The sequence below is a fragment of the Babylonia areolata genome, chromosome 18, assembly GCF_041734735.1.
Source record: "Babylonia areolata isolate BAREFJ2019XMU chromosome 18, ASM4173473v1, whole genome shotgun sequence".
Taxonomy (NCBI): Eukaryota; Metazoa; Mollusca; class Gastropoda; order Neogastropoda; family Buccinidae; genus Babylonia; species Babylonia areolata.
In genome coordinates, this window is record NC_134893.1 from 10,662,039 (window position 1) to 10,677,038 (window position 15,000).

Sequence of the window (15,000 nt, forward strand, 5' to 3'; positions counted from 1 at the left end):
CCTTTTTTTTTCTTTGTATGTTTTTGCATATTTATATCTGATGTCAGTCAATGTGTGTGTTTCAGAGACTCTCAACAACAGACCGCCGTTGCAGCTTTTTATTCTCTTTTCGGCATCAGCTCAAACCATCCATATTTCCTGTAACGAGGAAAAGAACGTGGACTTGACAACAGCCTGACCAGAAAGAAAAGGAAAGAAGAAAGGCGAGCTGACCAGACTCCTAATCGCTAACACGACAAGACAACTGGCACTGCGAGAAGAAGAAGAAGAAGAAGAAGAAGAAGAAGAAGAAGAAGACGACAATGATGCTGGGAAATACCTTCTTCTGGAGCCTGATGACTTAAGTGTAGTCTACGGCACCCGGCTGAAAATAAACGTGGTCTGGCTGCTCTTGGATGTACGCGGACTGACAATGAACTCTTGAGAGAGGCGTTGTTTTCTGTGGGGTTTGTTTTGTGTTTTTTTGTTTTTGACTTAGTTTTTTTTTTATTTACAAGATCTCTATTTCTCATTGAGGAAATTTTGAAGCTGAGATTTTAGCGGACATATTTTTTTTTGTGAGATGCGGCAAGATGGGCTGATGAGGTGGAGACTGTGATTATTCCGGCCATCATTATCATCGTCGTCATCGGCGGTGGCAGCAATACCAGAAGGAAGAGGAGGAGGAGCAGCAGCAGCAACAGCAGCAGTAGCAGTTTGTCTGCATGCGTTTGAAAAGTAAGTTTGTTATGTGAGTTGCCCTGTTAGCAATAGCCAAAAATTTAATGTGATGCGATGTTTGTTATGTGAGTTGTCGTGTTAGCAATAGCCAAAATGTGATGCGATGTTTGTTATGTGAGTTGTCTTGTTAGCAACAGCTAAAATGTGATGCGATGTTTGTTATGTGGGTTGTCCTGTTAGCAATAGCCAAAATGTGATGCGATGTTTGTTATGTGAGTTGTCTTGTTAGTAATAGCCAAAATGTGATGCGATGTTTGTTATGTGAGTTGTCTTGTTAGCAATAGCCAAAATGTGATGCGATGTTTGTTATGTGAGTTGTCTTGTTAGCAATAGCCAAAATGTGATGCGATGTTTGTTATGTGAGTTGCCTTGTTAGCAATAGCTAAAATGTGATGCGATGTTTGTTATGTGAGTTGTCTTATTAGCAATAGCCAAAATGTGATGCGATGTTTGTTATGTGAGTTGTCCTGTTAGCAATAGCTAAAATGTGATGCGATGTTTGTTATGTGAGTTGGCTTGTTAGCAGTAGCCAAAATGTGATGCGATGTTTGTTATGTGAGTTGCCTTGTTAGCAATAGCTAAAATGTGATGCGATGTTTGTTATGTGAGTTGTCTTGTTAGCAATAGCCAAAATGTGATGCGATGTTTGTTATGTGAGTTGTCTTGTTAGCAATAGCCAAAATGTGATGCGATGTTTGTTATGTGAGTTGTCCTGTTAGCAATAGCTCAAATGTGATGCGATGTTTGTTATGTGAGTTGGCTTGTTAGCAGTAGCTAAAATGTGATGCGATGTTTGTTATGTGAGTTGCCTTGTTAGCAATAGCCAAAATGTGATGCGATGTTTGTTATGTGAGTTGTCCTGTTAGCAATAGCCAAAATGGGATGCGATGTTTGTTATGTGAGTTGTCCTGTTAGCAATAGCCAAAATGGGATGCGATGTATGTTATGTGAGTTGTCCTGTTAGCAATAGCTAAAATGGGATGCGATGTTTGTTATGTGAGTTGTCCTGTTAGCAATAGCTAAAATGGGATGCGATGTTTGTTATGTGAGTTGCCCTGTTAGCAATAGCGAAAATGTGATGCGATGTATGTCATGTGAGTTGCCTTATTAGCAATATCGAAAGTGTGCTCCGATGTTTGTTATGTGAGTTGTCTTGTTAGCAATAGCTAAAATGTGATGCGATATTTGTTATGTGAGTTGTCCTGTTAGGAATAGCCAAAATGTGATGCGATGTTTGTAATATGAGTTGTCTTGTTAGCAATAGCTAAAATGTGATGCGATGTTTGTTATGTGAGTTGTCTTGTTAGCAATAGCTAAAATGTGATGCGATGTTTGTTATGTGAGTTGCCCTGTTAGCAATAGCGAAAATGTGATGCGATGTTTGTCATGTGAGTTGTCCTGTTAGCATAGCTAAAATGTGATGTGATGTTTGTTATGTGAGTTGCCCTGTTAGCAATAGCGAAAATGTGATGCTATAATCCGTCTCTTCTGGTATGATACACAATGTGTGAAGATTTCCTGTTCTCTTTTCTTGTGACGTGTTTATTGATGCTATGAGAATGTTCTTCGCTGTGCAGAGCTATCCAGAGCTTGAGTCTGTTTCCATCTGCTGAAAGTTGTTTGATTTTTATGCTGTCAGTTTCCGTTAAGGTTGTTTCACTGTTTTTAAGCAATTGCATTTGAAACACACACACACACACACACACACACACACACACACACACACACACACACACACACACACACAAAGAACAAAAATTCTTTATTCTTTATTTTCGAGGATAACAGATAAGCACTGGCGCGCTTTTTTTTTTTTCATCCAGTCCCCGCCCTGAAACAGGGTCTACACTACACAATACTACATTATATATGTCAGTGTATGCACTAACACATCGCTACTAAAAGTCACAGCATCCGAACACAAGAGAGAGAGAGAGAGAGAGAGAGAGAGAGAGAGAGAGAGAGGGGGAGAGAGAGAGACGGAAAGGACTATTTTATCATTGCAAACAGTCGTCACTTTTTTTTTTTTTTTTTTTTTTTTTTTTTGCTGGGGAGTAACAAACGAGCAGACCAACTGTCTGACTGTCCCTTCCGAAAATGAGAGCGAACAAGGAAGGACAGAGAGGATAGTTTTCCCATTATTACAGAGCGTCGCCAATTTGCTGGACAAAGAGGACACCGGACTTGGAGGCTGGAGGCAAGAGAAGACCATTATTCATAAGCGACAGCTGCTGCGCTAATGGCGTCAGGGCATAGGCATAACGAAGGGAGTGTGTGTGTGTGTGTGTGGGAGGGGGAGGGGGAGGGAGGATAGGGACCACCACTCTCTCACTATCATCCCCTTACTTATCCTATCCGCACCTTTTTTTTTTTTTTACTACCCCGACGCACACATTTGGCGGGTTCTGAAAATGTGACATATTCATATCATACGAGTTTCTGGGAACATCACACATTGAAGAGTTCTGAGGAACATCCGCGCCACATTGTTATGACATTAATTCTGAAAGTGTAACGAAGACAGACGGACAGAAAGAGAAATAAAAAAAAAAAGAAAACAAGGAAGAAGCCCTATTCCGAGGAGTTCTGAACTGTAACGAAGTCATATGTATTTAGATTAGAGATATGCAATTAGAAATTAAATTTAAATTAAAAAAAAGTAACGAAGAAAATGGAAAAAAAAAAATGAAGGTAAGATAATCGCGTTATCTTGCAGTCTCAAGTTCGTTTACTGAGCTGAAACCAGAATTATTGAAAATTTAATAAATACTCAACTTCTCTCTCCCTCTTTCTCTCTCTGTCTCTCTCTCTCTCCCACTCTCTCTCTTTCTCTTTCTCTCTCTCTCTCACGCACACAAGCGCGCGCGCACACACATACGCAAATACACACACATACACACACACAGACACGCACGCACACACGCACGCACGCACAGACACACACACATACGCATGCACGCACGCAAAACAAAACTGCATTGTGTGATCATAAGTTTGTCATTTTCGAACAGAATAGCATTTTATATTACTCATCTTTCGGTTTGTTGATTGCAGGGATGTTCAGTATGTGTATTTCCCTCGTAGAACCTCAACACGTGCGCGCATAATTCATAAAATAGATTCAGATACGACATCACATTTGCCGTGCATTAAAAGTGCAAGGTCAAAATGTCCATGGTTGGGAAACACACAGCCCGGTTCATTGTAATTGGAACTGTGGACAGAAAACAACTAAAACAAAACAAAACGCCAGTGAATAAGCCATGTAGACACACCAAAAAGAGAAAATAAATGCGAAAGAAAGAATGATATAAAGAAAGGAAGAAAGAAAGAAAGAAAGAAAAGCTATATAGTTTTCCATGGCCAGCATCCCAATGAGGTTGGAAAAACGAACACAATTTAACTGGCGCGACTTGACGGAAAGTGTTAGGGAGCAATGGCATGAATTGTCAGTCTCTGAGGAACAAATGTGAAGTTTTTTTTTTTTTGTTTTTTTTTTCTCCATCCCTTGCAAACAAGGTTCCATTCTTTCCTGAGGAAGCACAAACAATGTTATGCGTACAACGCAAACGCGAATTTTAATCCTGCCCTCAAACTAAAGAAACAAATAAATGTATATTTCAAGAACCTCACCCCACCCCACCACACTCTCTCTCTCTCTCTCTTCTATTTTTCAGTCGTGCTTTCCAGTATAAGATATGTAGTATGATATATCAAATATTCTTTATATATAAAGTTTGTCGGAATTTTTTGTTTGTTTGTTTTCTAACTTTTTTTCTAAACAGGAGTTGCTGAATAAAAACAAAACAAAACAAAAAAACAACAACAACAAACAACAACAAAAACGACAAGAAAACAAAAACAAAACAAAAAACAACACCAAAACATGTTGACGGTGGGCACCATTTCCTCTTATTCACCCACACGCGTGTGTGTGTGTGTCCTTGCCTGAAGAAGCTGTTATAAAGCGAAAATTTGCTGCTTTTAAAATTACAAGTTTTAAAGACATGCTAAGTCTACTGTTGTTTGATCTCTCTCTCTCTCTCTCTCTCTCTCTCTCTCTCTATATATATATATATATATATATATATGTGTGTGTGTGTGTGTGTGTGTGTGTGTGTGTAATATTCTGAGGTGATCATGGACATCACTTCACTTTCAGCCCATCTAACGCCCCCTACGAGAAAATGAACCATCTTGTTCTCTAAAGCAGGAAGCCGGGTCACCCATTCTTCCCACCCCCTTAGCTTTAGGGAGGCAAAGACCATTCTGCGTAGTCACTTCAGGAGCAGCTGGCGAGAACGGCCACATCTGGGACCAGAGGAAGACAGCATCCATCAACTGGGTCGAGCTCTGCAAGTCATCATTCTCAGACTGCGCACAGGCCACTTCCAGCTCCTCTTCCATCTCTAAACATTGAAATTTTCACACACTGACCAATGTCCGTGTGACACCGCTCCTCAAACACCAGCCCATGTCCTGCGAGACTGCACTCTACACAAAGGCCTGAGGCGCCAGATCTGGCCCAGTCCCGCAGCGCTCCAGGACAAGTTGTGGGGAACGGCGACAAATCTCCGGCGGACTGCAGACTTCGTATTTATACTCTGGACTGACCGACTGAACATGGCCTGAGAATGCTGAGGAAGAAGAAGACGAAAAAAGAAGACGAAGACGAAGAAGAAGAAGAAGAAGAAGAACCATCTTGTTAATCCATTTCTTTTTTTTCTTTTTTTTTTTTTTGTATTTTCTGAAAGAAGGCTCAGTTATTAGATTACGCCTGTCTCCTTCTGAATCTTGTCTTTTATTCGTTCAGCACATTAAAGGGAGGGTTACGCGTCGTATTACACAATGCGCCGCAAAGTCCATAAAGACGCGGCTGAGGACTCCACTTCGTGTGTGTGTGTGTGTGTGTGTGTGTGTGTGTCCGTACGGTTCATGGGGCGGTGGGTTGTGTGTCTGCGAGCTTGCCCCATTCATGCGGCTACTCATATTTGTGCCTGTACACAGATACAATGACAATAATAATAACAACAACATCAATAAACAACAACAACAACAAAACAAACACACAAAATATTATCTGTAGCCACCACGGACCAACCGAGAAATTCAATTTGTTCACAGCTAGAACGGCAGTTACGATGTCTTGATGCTCAGTGTATATGGAGATGGAGGTGTTGGGGTGGGGGTGGTGGGTCTATGTGTGTGTGTGTGTGTGTGTGTGTGTGTGTGTGTGTGTGTGTGTGTGTGTGTGTGTGTGTGTGTGTGTGTGTGTGTGTGTGTGTGTGTCTCCCTCTCACTCTTTCTGTATGTGTGTGTGTGTGTGTGTGTGTGTGTGTGTGTGTGTGTGTGTGTGTGTGTGTGCCTCTGTGTGTGTGTGTGTGTGTGTGTGTGTGTGTGTGTGTGTGTGTGTGTGTGTGTGTGTGTGTGTGTGTGTGTGTGTGTGTGTGTGTGTGTGTGTGTGTGTTTGGGGAGGGTGGTGGGGTGGGGTGAGTTATCGTTTATTGGCGTTGGCAGGGCTGACCCTCCATAAAAAAACCCACTTCTTTATTATTTTCTTTCTGTCTGTCTTTAGTTTTAAGCTTCCCATAATCGTTGTTCCATGTTTATGCACTGGCTCTAAAACTACTGAAGCGTTAGTCATGATGTGATATTGTTAAGGGTGTGTATTCGTGTTACATATGTATTTATGTGTGTGTGTGTGTGTGTGTGTGTGTGTGTGTACGTGTGTGTGTGTGTGTGTGTGTGTGTGTGTGTGTGTGTGTGTGTGTGTTTGTTAGTGTGTGTGTGTGTGCGTGTTAGAACGTTGGAACATCAACAAAGTCAGAAAGTAAAAAGGGGAGTGGGAACGGTTTGGAGCACACACACACACACACACACACACACACACACACACACACACACACACACACACACACACACAGCAAAATAACACATAGACAAAGACAATGAGAGACAGCGAGAGAGAGGCAGGGACGGAGAAGAAAAGAAGAGAGAGAGAGAGAGAGAGAGAGAGACAGAGAGAGACAGAGAGCGCAAGAGAGAGGGACAGGCAGACAGAAACAAGAGATTTTCCAACATCGAAGTTCGTCAAGCCTCTGTCTTTAACCATATCATATCATTTTGCTTTCGCAGGACAAGGCCAGCTGCCTACCGCAGTTTTTGATCGAATGGATAATAAGTTACAATAAAACTTCGGGTACCTACCCACGGATAAGCATGTACATTTTCAGTCGGTCTTTATACATAATTTATCGGCGGAGTCGCGCCATCTAAAAAAAAAAAAAAGACATTCAAGGACTTGGTATGCAGTGCGATTTGTTTAAATTAACATTAATAAGCAATGTATAAGTACTGCTGCTTGTTCTTCCACAGTGCTGAAGGAGAAGGAGTCTTTGTCCATGGTTGGAATCCGAAGGAGGGTGGTGAGCTTTGAAGGAAGGAAAGCGAGAAAGAGGGGGTGTATAGGGGGTCGGGGGTGGGGGTAGGGGGTGGGCGTTAGGTTCCTAATGGCACAGGCTTCTTATCAAACCTCCGAAAAAACAAACAAACAAAAAAACAAAAAACAAAACAAAACAACAAAAAACGAACCCAGTTACCGCAGCGGTCACCACGTCACTTCTTTCTTCTTCTTCTGCGTTCGTGGGCTGCAACTCCACGTTCACTCGTATTATACGCGAGTGGGCTTTTACGTGTATGACCGTTTTTATCCCGCCATGTAGGCAGCCATACTCCGTTTTCGGGGATGTGCATGCTGGGTATGTTCTTGTTTCCATAACCCACCGAACGCTGACATGGATTACAGGATCTTTAACGTGCGTATTTGATCTTCTGCTTGCGTATACACACGAAGGGGGTTCAGGCACTGGCAGGTCTGCACATATGTTGACCTGTGAGATCGGAAAAATCTCCACCCTTTACCCACCAGGCGCTGTCACTGTGATTCGAACCCAGGACCCTCAGATTGAAAGTCCAACGCTTAAACCATTCGGCTATTGCGCCCGTCGGTCACCACGTCACGAGGGCTCGTCCCCGACCGGTACAGTCGCCTACATCCCCCCACCCACACCCCTCACATATCCGGTCCCATTTTTGGTCCTTTCCAAGCAAGCAGCCACAGAGGAATCATTAAAAGGACTCGCCTCTCAGCCAGCCTCCAATGATGACCTTTAAGGCCTGGGGTGAGGGTGGTGGGGATGGAGGAATGTAGTACCATCATCGTCATCACCATCTTCATTTTCTTGTTGTTGTTGTTGTTGTTCTTCTTCTTCTTCTCCTCCTTTGACCCTGTGGAGAGTCATTGGGGCGCATCACATAGAAAAAAGAACAACAACAACTACTTTTCACCAGATTCCTCCAGTTCTGTTGGTTGTGTCGGTGTTTCAAAGCCACGGACACTTCAACATGTTGCAATATGTAGCAAGTGGCAACAGGCTACGTGTTTTTTGTTTGTTTTCTTTTTGTTTGTTTTTTTGCTTTTGTGGTTAAAATCCACTCCGAGTTTTGTTTGTTTCAGAACCACAAAGGCACCGGACTCCACACAACATCCACCACCGCTCTAACCCCCACCCCCTCTCTCAGCCATGTGTGACAACATGAAATGCAGCACCTACAGCCTCACCTTCGTGTCTTTCGCCATCGCTTCCACCTCGGTGGCCGTGCTGTCCCTGGCCGTGGCCACGGACTCGTGGCTACACACGCGCGAGAAGCTCAAGTTCCCCTCGCTGCCTGCGGACGAGGGCAACCCGTTCCCCATCAACGATACATGGGTCAGGGTGTGGGCCGGCATGTGGCGGGTCTGCATGGAGACTGAGAACTGTGAGGGTTTGGAGGTGTTGATTTTTGTGTGTGTGTGTGTGTGTGTGTGTGTGTGTGTGTGTGTGTGTGTGTGTGGGGGTGGGCGTGTGGGGGTGGGGGGTGGGGGGGGGGGGTGTTGCTTTTGTTGTTGTTGTGTTCTTTATGTGTTTTGCCATTATGTTTAAGATAGGATACGATCGGAAGAATGTTATAATCTCTTGTTGTTGTTGTTTTTGTTTGTTGTTGCTGTGTCCTTTATGCGTTTTTGCCATTGTGTTTAAGAAAAGATACGATCAGAAGAATGTTATCACCCCTTGTATTTGTTGTTGTTGTGTTCTTTATGTGTTTTTGCCGTTGTGTTTAAGAGAAGATACAATCAGAAGAATGTTATCATCTCTTATAGTTGTTGTGTTCTTTATGTGTTTTTGCCATTATGTTTAAGATAGGATACAATCGGAAGAATGTTATAATCTCCTGTTGTTGCTGTTGTTGTTGTTGTTGTTGTGTTCTTTAAGTGTTTTTGCCATTATGTTTAAGAGAAGATACGATCAGAAGAATGTTATTATCTCTTGTATTTGTTGTTGTTGTGTTCTTTAAGTGTTTTGCCATTGTGTTGAAGAGAAGATACAATCAGAAGAATGTTATTATCTCTTGTAGTTGTTGTGTTCTTTATGTGTTTTTGCCATTGTCTTTAAGAGAAAGTACGATTACAAGAATGTTATCATCTCTTGTTGTTATTGTTGTGTTCTTTATGTGTTTTTGCCATTGTTTTTAAGAAAAAGATACGATCAGAAGAATGTTATCACCTCTTGTATTTGTTGTTGTTGTGTTCTTTATGTGTTTTTGCCATTGTTTTTAAGATAGGGTACGATCAGAAGAATGTTATCATCTCTTATAGTTGTGTTCTTTAAGTGTTTTTGCCATTGTGTTTAAGAAAAGATACGATTAGAAGAATGTTATCACCCCTTGTATTTGTTGTTGTTGTGTTCTTTATGTGTTTTTGCCGTTGTGTTTAAGAGAAGATACGTTTAGAAGAATGTTATCATCTCTTGTTGTTGTTGTTGTGTTCTTTAAGTGTTTTTGCCGTTGTGTTTAAGAGAAGATACAATCAGAAGAATGTTATCATCTCTTATAGTTGTTGTGTTCTTTATGTGCTTTTGCCATTATGTTTAAGATAGGATACAATCGGAAGAATGTTTTAATCTCCTGTTGTTGCTGTTGTTGTTGTTGTTGTGTTCTTTAAGTGTTTTTGCCATTATGTTGAAGAGAAGATACGATCGGAAGAATGTTATAATCTCCTGTTGTTGCTGTTGTTGTTGTTGTTGTTGTTGTGTTCTTTAAGTGTTTTTGCCATTATGTTTAAGAGAAGATACGATCGGAAGAATGTTATAATCTCCTGTTGTTGCTGTTGTTGTTGTTGTTGTGTTCTTTAAGTGTTTTTGCCATTATGTTTAAGAGAAGATACGATCGGAAGAATGTTATAATCTCCTGTTGTTGCTGTTGTTGTTGTTGTTGTGTTCTTTAAGTGTTTTTGCCATTGTGTTGAAGAGAAGATACAATCAGAAGAATGTTATTATCTCTTGTAGTTGTTGTGTTCTTTATGTGTTTTTGCCATTGTCTTTAAGAGAAAGTACGATTACAAGAATGTTATCATCTCTTGTTGTTATTGTTGTGTTCTTTATGTGTTTTTGCCATTGTTTTTAAGAAAAAGATACGATCAGAAGAATGTTATCATCTCTTGTTGTTATTGTTGTGTTCTTTATGTGTTTTTGCCATTGTGTTTAAGAGAAAGTACGATTACAAGAATGTTATCATCTCTTGTTGTTATTGTTTTTGGTTGTTGTTGCTGTGTTCTTTATGTGTTTTTGCCATTGTTTTTTTAAGAAAAGATACGATCAGAAGAATGTTATCACCTCTTGTATTTGTTGTTGTTGTGTTCTTTATGTGTTTTTGCCATTGTTTTTAAGATAGGATACGATCAGAAGAATGTTATCATATCTTATAGTTGTGTTCTTTATGTGTTTTTGCCATTGTTTTTTAAGAAAAGATACGATCAGAAGAATGTTATCACCTCTTGTATTTGTTGTTGTTGTGTTCTTTATGTGTTTTTGCCATTGTTTTTAAGATAGGATACGATCAGAAGAATGTTATCATATCTTATAGTTGTGTTCTTTAAGTGTTTTTGCCATTGTGTTTAAGAAAAGATACGATTAGAAGAATGTTATCACCTCTTGTAGTTGTTGTTGTTGTTGTTGTGTTCTTTATGTGCTTTTATCATTATGTATAGGAGAAGATACGATCAGAAGAATGTTATCATCTCGTGTAGTTATCGTGTCCTTTAAGTGTTTTTTGCCATTGTGTTTAAGAGAAAGTACGATTAGAAGAATGTTATCATCCCTTGTAGTTATCGTGTCCTTTAAGTGTTTTTGCCATTGTGTTTAAGAGAAAGTACGATTAGAAGAATGTTATCATCTCTTGCTGTTGTTGTTGTTGTTGTTGTTGTGTTCATGATCTGTTTTTGTCTATGTGTCTAAGATGATCTACAACAAGAAGAACTTTATATATTATGTCATAAAAAAATTACCACCCATGTGCGCCCCGTGTGACTGACGCGCGCGCGTGCGTGTTTGTTTGTTTGTTTGTACTGAGTGAGTTAAAGTTCTCATCACTGTTCACTGGACGACGGAATCATTTAACTTAATTTTTTTTTTCTCTCTGTTTGTGTCTGGCTGATGTTTCTGTCTGAACATGTGCAGTTTTGTGGGAAATCTATTAAATTATTCTGTGCTATGTTATATTGTATTGTACACTCTGCGATGTGTCGGTCTGCTTGCTGTGTGGCAGACATCCTTTGATCCTCAAGGCTGGAAACTGAAATTCCCTGATCAGCATCTTTTCCTCCCCAAGGACAATGTTGTCAGACCAGATAGTGCCGGCTGTTTATTTTGTAGTTGATGGGTTTATTCCAGTTTTGGGGCTTTCGGTTTTTTTTTTGTTTTTTTTTTTAATTCCCATTGTCTTAATCTCTCTCTAAATTACACACACACACACACACACACACACACACACACACACACACACACACACACACACACACACACACGCTGGCGCGCACATGCACACACACAATATATATATATAATTATATATATAATTATATATATATATATATATATATATATATATATATAATTACATAAGGGGTGGGGTGGTAAAAAGAAAAGAGAGAGAGGGTGTTTGGGGGAGAGTGACAGACAGACAAACAGACACACACATTTCGACAGAGAGGCATAGAGAATACTGCATGTGTGTTTGTGTATGTGCCCCGTGCGCGTGTTTGCATGCGTATTTTACCGACATATTCGTTTGCATGTGTGTTTCACCCAAATATAGAATCCCCACGCAAGGTCTGCACAGAACACGACGCACGGCAGGTCACGAACTAAGACCACCTTCGCCCCTACCCCTACCCTCCAAGGCCTCCCACATCACCCCAACAACACTGAAACTCCACCCATCTCCCTCATAACTGGGAAAGAAAACCAGACACTGGAACGGAACACTTGTAACATCAACCCTCTGGGACCAACCTACCACCCAGGCCTCTCTCTCTCTCGCTCTGCCTCTGTCTCCCTCTCTCTCTCTCTCCACGATCACGAAAATTTACCCACTACCACTACCACCACATCCTCCCACCACCCCAATCACCCACCTCATGAATGTCATTGCGAGGAGGGAAAGTGCGGATGCAACTTCACAGACTGGCGCCTTTCGTGTGTGTGGGCAGTGCCCGAGGTGTCCATCGAGTGCATGGAGATCAGCTATGAGGCCGAGGGGAGCCGCGGGGAGAACATGACCATCACCTCCATCACCATCGTCTGTGAGTAGTCAGCACGAAATGTCGGGGTACTGCCTGGCTGGTTAGGGTGGACAATCTATTTATTTATTTGTGTGTGTGTGTGTGTGTGTGTGTGTGTGTGTGTGTGTGTGTGTGTGTGTGTGTGTGTGTAGACTGGATGGATTTCCGTGGACTGATTAGAACGATAGTTTTGGTGTATGTAGAGAGTGGTGGGTGGATTTCCGATAGTTTCGGTGTATGTAGAGAGTGGATGAATATTCCGTGGTGCTGAAAGTCAGTGGGATTCGATTCTTGAATGGTTGTTGAAAGCACGGAAGGTCTGGGTATATTGCCTGGCTGATAAGGTCGATAGTTTGGTTGTATGTAGAGAGGGGGTGGATTTGCATGGTGCTGGAAATTCACCGGGTTCGATTTCTTGAATGGTAGTCAGCACGAATGTCTGAGATATTGCCTGCCGATAAGGTGGATAGTTTGGTGTACGTAGAGAGTGGGTGGATTTGCGTGATACTAAAAAGTGCAAGGGGTTCGGTTCTGAAATGGTCTTTGTGAAATCGACCCTCCCGCTGCTCAGTTTTAAAGTTATGTTGGGGACGACTAGAATCATGGCCACACTCCCTATTCGGCACGCGCGAGCAGGCACCTCATTTTCATCCCGGGGGTAATCCTGGTATAGCCGTTCAGAATGCATCCTGAGGATAAAATCAATCTTGTCTTCCTCCAGTTTCACATTTGCCCCCTCCTAAGTTTTCAGCAAAGCTCCCTCCTGTGACGTATGCATCCCTTCCCCCTTCCATTATCTAACTGCTGCGTGTCTATTGACAGCAAAATATTCGCCTCGTAAAACATGTAAAACGCCGACATCGGGATACATTTCACATGTACCGAAATTACCCGAGTTCTGATCTAGATATATTCTTGACATTTTTTATTGAATTGCCTTCAGGTAACTCCAGCACAGGCCATTATACTTCCCTCCCAAGTTTAGGACCGGGAAAGAAATATTCTACCAGGCGAGAGAACTACCCCATAGAGGTAAATTTCACGCCAGGAATACATGCGGTGGGTGTAATGCTAGATCGCAGCGGTTATCAAGTATACCTCAAAGTGTTATTCCACTCCTTTCTCTTTTCTTGTTTCAGTGTATCTTTGAATGTGTTTCAGATAGTCAGGTGGTACAGATACGCTATGTTCAGTTATTACTATATGACAGTCGGTCGTGTCCGACTATGACCACCAGAACAGCAGAGGAGGCCTGTCCTACCCAGGCTGGAATTTGATTAAAGTGGAGAGTGTCTTGCCCCAGTTACATCCCCACTCTCTCGGGCATAAGGGTTTTAGAACAGTCGGCGTTGGGCTGGTTCCCAAAGGCCAACTAGCCCCCAAGGCTGCAGCACAAAGAGCCAGTGCAATCTTGCCTCCTAATTTCATCGTCATAGTCCTTCACAAAAGACTAAGGTGTAAATGACTTCCCATTGCAGTGGAGAAACAGTTGATCATACAGCTCTCACTTTGCCGTTGTCCCAACTGTAAGCTTATGCCAGTCTGTGATATAAGCCAAGCGTTGGGCATAAGTTATTATAGACAGCGTTACATTTGTCCGAGAAAGATTGTTTTCATTAATATACCTACCTTTTGCCATTTCAAGTGTGATCAAAGAACGTATACAAACAACAATAGCTACAAAAACAATGCCAACAAGAACAGATGATTAAAACTTTCAGAATGGAGAAAGACAAGTGGTAACATAGTCGCACTACTCAGGTTAGGGAGAATAACAGTACCTTTGATACCCACAAGCTCCCGTTGTGCATCGACGTCGCTACACGATAGGTAGTTATTCAAGGTAGTACGTGGTAGTTATGGTGGTGGTGGTAGGGAGGTCATCTGCACGTTCAACATCCGAAACGTACTCAGAGAGATCCAGGGCGGGAGCGTGTTGGATACAAATGAAAAGTATTTATGGAGGCAAATCTGGCATGGGTGGGAGGGGGTGGGGGTGTATTTACAGAAAGACATGTCAACCGTTATGGTGACAAGGTGATGCCAGTGGGTCTCTTTGCCTCAGTCTTCCAGCGCTGGGCTTTTCCTTCCACCCTGTCACCCGAAGTAGACGTCAACATCACATTTCAGTGTAACAAAAACGACGCAAAGAAAACCGATCCCCATCCCTGTTATTCCATTGAGAGTCTGGTAATCACTGTGTATGTCGGAGCCTCCTAAACAGAACATCCTCACTCCGTCTTTCCCGTTAATGTGCTATCGATTGGTGATCAAGGTTGATGGAATTCGTTGGGAGGAGACGCGTTTATTTGATTAACACGCGCTCGTTTGTTTAACCAGTGTCAGGGAAACAGAGGGACGCGGGGGGAGTGGGAGGACCAGTCACGCTGACATCCCCATAAAAGATCGCGACGTTAAGACAGGTAATGAATGCTGCTGGGGCACACAGGAATGCTACCCACTAATGTCGGATTCCGATACCCGTGCCCATGCTGTGGATGTTCTGGCGGTTGTTTTCTTGTTGTTTTATATATATATATTTTTTAATGGAATTCTACATGGAGAGGAGTGATGCAGTGTAAACTATTTCCCTCTCACAGTATCTTCTCGAATTCGCTCCTTGC

General features: G+C 42.0%; 1 protein-coding gene across 1 annotated transcript in view; it reads left to right on the forward strand.

Annotated features, from left to right (window-relative positions):
• The window catches only part of LOC143291923 (voltage-dependent calcium channel gamma-5 subunit-like), a 264,588-nt gene that overhangs the window by 118,324 nt on the left and 131,264 nt on the right, over positions 1 to 15,000 (forward strand). The window contains exons 2-4 of the mRNA XM_076602061.1: positions 66 to 717; positions 8,237 to 8,538; positions 12,305 to 12,397. Coding sequence (XP_076458176.1) covers positions 8,304 to 8,538; positions 12,305 to 12,397 — 328 coding nt within the window. The 5' untranslated portion in view covers positions 66 to 717; positions 8,237 to 8,303. The remainder of the gene's footprint in view (positions 1 to 65; positions 718 to 8,236; positions 8,539 to 12,304; positions 12,398 to 15,000) is intronic.